The 3,766-nt window shown below is 41.1% G+C and overlaps 1 protein-coding gene across 1 annotated transcript; it reads left to right on the forward strand.

Moving 5' to 3' along the window:
- Window positions 1–2,442: 2,442 nt before the first annotated feature.
- On the forward strand, window positions 2,443–3,402 carry Tas2r39 (taste 2 receptor member 39). The gene has a single exon (XM_085683949.2). It carries the CDS (start codon window positions 2,443–2,445, stop codon window positions 3,400–3,402), a length of 960 nt encoding a protein of 319 aa, XP_085540075.2.
- The last annotated feature ends 364 nt before the right edge of the window (window positions 3,403–3,766 follow it).

A 3,766-nucleotide genomic window follows, 5' to 3' on the forward strand; every position in this document is an offset into this window, starting at 1 on the left:
TGTGTGACCTGTGCTTACATATTGGACTTTCCTGATTCATTTCCACCTATTCTCATTTTTACATTCCAAATTTCAAAGAACATGGTTTTCCCTTTTCACTAAGTCTGTTAGCCTGCCTGGTAAAGTCACTGTGAAACTTTCCCACCAAGTCTTGTTTTGCTACTGGCTTATTTAAAATGGAAGAGTGTGTACATGTGTGTAATCATCCATATCTAATAGAAGAAATGAGTTACCTCAGTAATTTATTCCATAAGGGAAGTTCTGCCTTGAGGCTGGAGAGAAGGCTCGAGAGGTAAGAGTGCAACTGTTCTCCCAGTGGACCCCAGTTTCATGGCAGGGACACATGCCAGTTGGATCACAACCACTTCTAACTACAGTACCAGGTCATTCAGCCACCTCTTCTGCTCTCCATGGGCTCCTGCATATATATGGACACAGAGAGAGAAATAAATATTTTCAAAATGCAGTCTCATTTTAAAAGTAGTGTCTTCTTGAGAGAAATAAGAGAAAGTGTTAACCTTAACTTTATAGACAGCAAACAAGTACGTTTTGAAACAGGGGAGGAGCAGCTATCAAGATTTTAATGAACTCACGAATGCAAATGTGTCTTCTTCTAATTACTCCTTTTAAGGATGTCATAAAAAGACTACCAGGAAAAATGACACATTTGGGTCACATAGCCACCTAATCTCTGGCACACACGGAAGAATCTGTACAGTGAGCAAGAATGTGCTATTGATGGGTATGAGTCCCAACTAATACATCTATAGCATAAGCCCAATACCTACGGTTCAAGGCTTATCCCAGGGGATGAGAGACTGAGCCAGAGGATGCAGATGCTTATGTGCTGGGAGATAGTGCCTTACGGGAAATCTGCACCCATGAAACCTCAACATAGCTGCCTGAACTCGAATAGCATAATGAAGCCAGGCATGGTGGTGCACACCTTTAATACCCGCACTAGGAAGGCAGAGGCAGGCAGACATGAGTTCATGGTTAGCCTGGTGTACAGACTAAATTCCACGACAGCCCAGGCTACATGTCAAAATCCAGCCTCAAAATATCAAAAAGGAGAAGAGAAGAAGGAAGAGAAAGAGGAGGAGGAAGAAAAGGAGGAGGAGGAAGAGGAAGAGGAAGGAGGAAGAAGAGGATGGAGAAGAGGAAGAAGAAGAGGAGGAGGAGGAGAAGAACAAGAAAAAGAACTGTATGATGACACCAGTTAACATGACAGTATGGAAGATGAAATTTATAAACAACCAATGGTTGCTGAGAAGAGAACAGGAGAATTGAATTTCTATGGGGATGACCCCCTGATATGTTATCCAGGTTAATCATTCCTAACTGGTGAGCACTAAGCACAAGTACATAAGAACAATACTAAAGGAACTTGGTTGTGTGTGTGTGTGTGTGTGTGTGTGTGTGTGTTTTCCCTGATAAAGAAGAGGTCACAAATTTAAGAGGGTGTAGAAGAACATATGGGAGAAGTTGGAGTCAGGAGAGGGAGTAGAAACTATATAACTATATAACTATATATATATCCTGTATGAAATTATCAAAACTTTTTTTGTTGTTTTTTAGAGACAGGTTTTCTCTGTAGCTTTGGAGCCTGTCCTGGAAATCACTCTGTAGACCAGGCTATCCTCAAACTCAGAGATCTGCCTGTCTGTGCCTCCCAAGTACTGGAATTAAAGGTGTGCACCACTACTGCCCAGTCAAAACTTTAAAAAGAAAAAAAAGAAAGAAAGAAAAAGAATGGGCTCTGGAGTTAAACGACTTTGATTTGAATACCAAATTTCATACTCTTCAGCTGTGTGCTTTGGACAGGTATCTGCATGACTCAATTTCCTTGTCTAAAAAGTGGATAATAGAAATGTGCAGTGTGTAAGTATTGTGTGTGTGTACATGTGTATTGTTTGGACATTATTTAGCACAAAATAAGAAGTCTCTATTTAAAGGAGGATGAATATGTATATACTGATATACATATTTAATAAATTCAGTCACTTCAAACTAATCTATGTATGTAGATAATCACATAGAGATATTTAATTTCTGAATTCCCTGAGTTAACAATTGAAAACTCATTAAATAGTAACTTGGTTTACTATATTAAGTACTTAAGCTGAAGATGTCAAAAGCTCGCTCCCCAAAACCATGTTAGTGGTTTATAATATCCAAGCCATACAAGTGTTTCCCTGGAAGGCTTGGCCAAACAGATATAAACATGTCCAAATCTAGGGAAAGCACTTGAAACCAAATAATTCCGTCATTTGCATCTCCATATTTACAGATAAGAATTCTTGGATAAACAAATTAAGTGTGTTTGAGAATGGTACATGAGCTTCTTCCTCCTATGACATAAATCATGGGAGTTGGCAAGGACCTGCTTGTTGAACGTCAGGGATACATTTTCCTTTAGACTCCAAAGAGGAACCACCTGGGATGGCTCAATCCAGCGACTACTGGATATACGAGGTGCCACCATTTGCTATCTTAATTCTGACAGTTGTAGCCACAGAGTGCCTCATTGGTATCATTGCAAATGGGATCGTCATGGCTGTGAATGTGGTCCCGTGGGTTCAGAAAAAGGCAGTTACCATAAATACTAAAATTCTGCTTCTCCTGAGTGTATCCAGAATAGGCTTCCAAAGCATCATCTTGATAGAAACGACGTTCTCCATATTCAAAGATTCTCTTTACGATAGTGTTTCCTATTGTTTCTCCAAAGTAAGTTTCGTATTCTTAAATTATTGTGACCTCTGGTTCACCGCTCTGCTTAGTTTCTTCCACTTTGTGAAGATTGCCAATTTTTCTTACCGCCTGTTCCTCAAACTAAAGTGGAGAATCTCTGGGTTAATGCCCTGGCTTCTGTGGCTCTCAGTGTTTATTTCACTCGGCTTCAGCATGTTCTTCTGCAAGGACACCTACACTGTGTATAACAACAATTCGCGAAGTTTCAACATCTTCAACTTCACAGCGAAAGTGTGCAAGGTTGAGACTAATGTGGTCTATGTGGTTTCTTTATTCAGTTTGGGACTCCTCCCTCCTCTAATCGTGTCCATTGCAGCGACCACTCTGCTGATTTTCTCTCTCAGGAGACACAGCCTGCACATGAGACATAGTGCCACTGGCTCCAGAGACCCCAGCAGGGAGTCTCACATGCGGGTCATCAAGGAAACCGGCTGCTTTCTCCTTCTCTATATTTCAAATGCAGTGGCTCTGTTTGTGTACATGTCCAATGTCGTCAATGCCAGTTTCTTCTGGAATGTTGTACTTAGAATTGCCCTGCCTTCCTATCCAGCGGGCCATTCAATTTTACTGATTCAGAACAACCCTGGATTAAGAAGATCCTGGAAACAGCTTCAGTCCCAAGTCCATCTATATTTACAAAGTAGATTCTGATATCAGCTCCCAGGGAGGTCCACACAACATCAACAACCAGCCCCTCGCTGTCTTTTCCTAGGTCTTTCCTTCTTCTCCAGCTTTCTTCATCACATTCAACCTGATCCCTTCACTGATGCAAAGTCTCTGGATGGGACTAGTGCTTTGTGGGCACAATCTTAGTGATGTTTAACTTATTTTTGTCTTGAACCCTCTCTGCCTCCTTCTCCTTCCTCTATCTAAGGACAGTGACTCTTGACACCCGCTACACATTGGAATTCCTAAGGCTAACTTGAAAACACCACCTAATCTGGCTTTGTGTTTCATGGCAATCAATTAAGGATATCTGGTGCTCTAACCTAGAAGTTTTTCTAAGTACTCGGGG

The sequence above is a fragment of the Myodes glareolus genome, chromosome 25, assembly GCF_982192425.1.
Source record: "Myodes glareolus chromosome 25, mMyoGla1.1, whole genome shotgun sequence".
Classification (NCBI taxonomy): Eukaryota; Metazoa; Chordata; class Mammalia; order Rodentia; family Cricetidae; genus Myodes; species Myodes glareolus.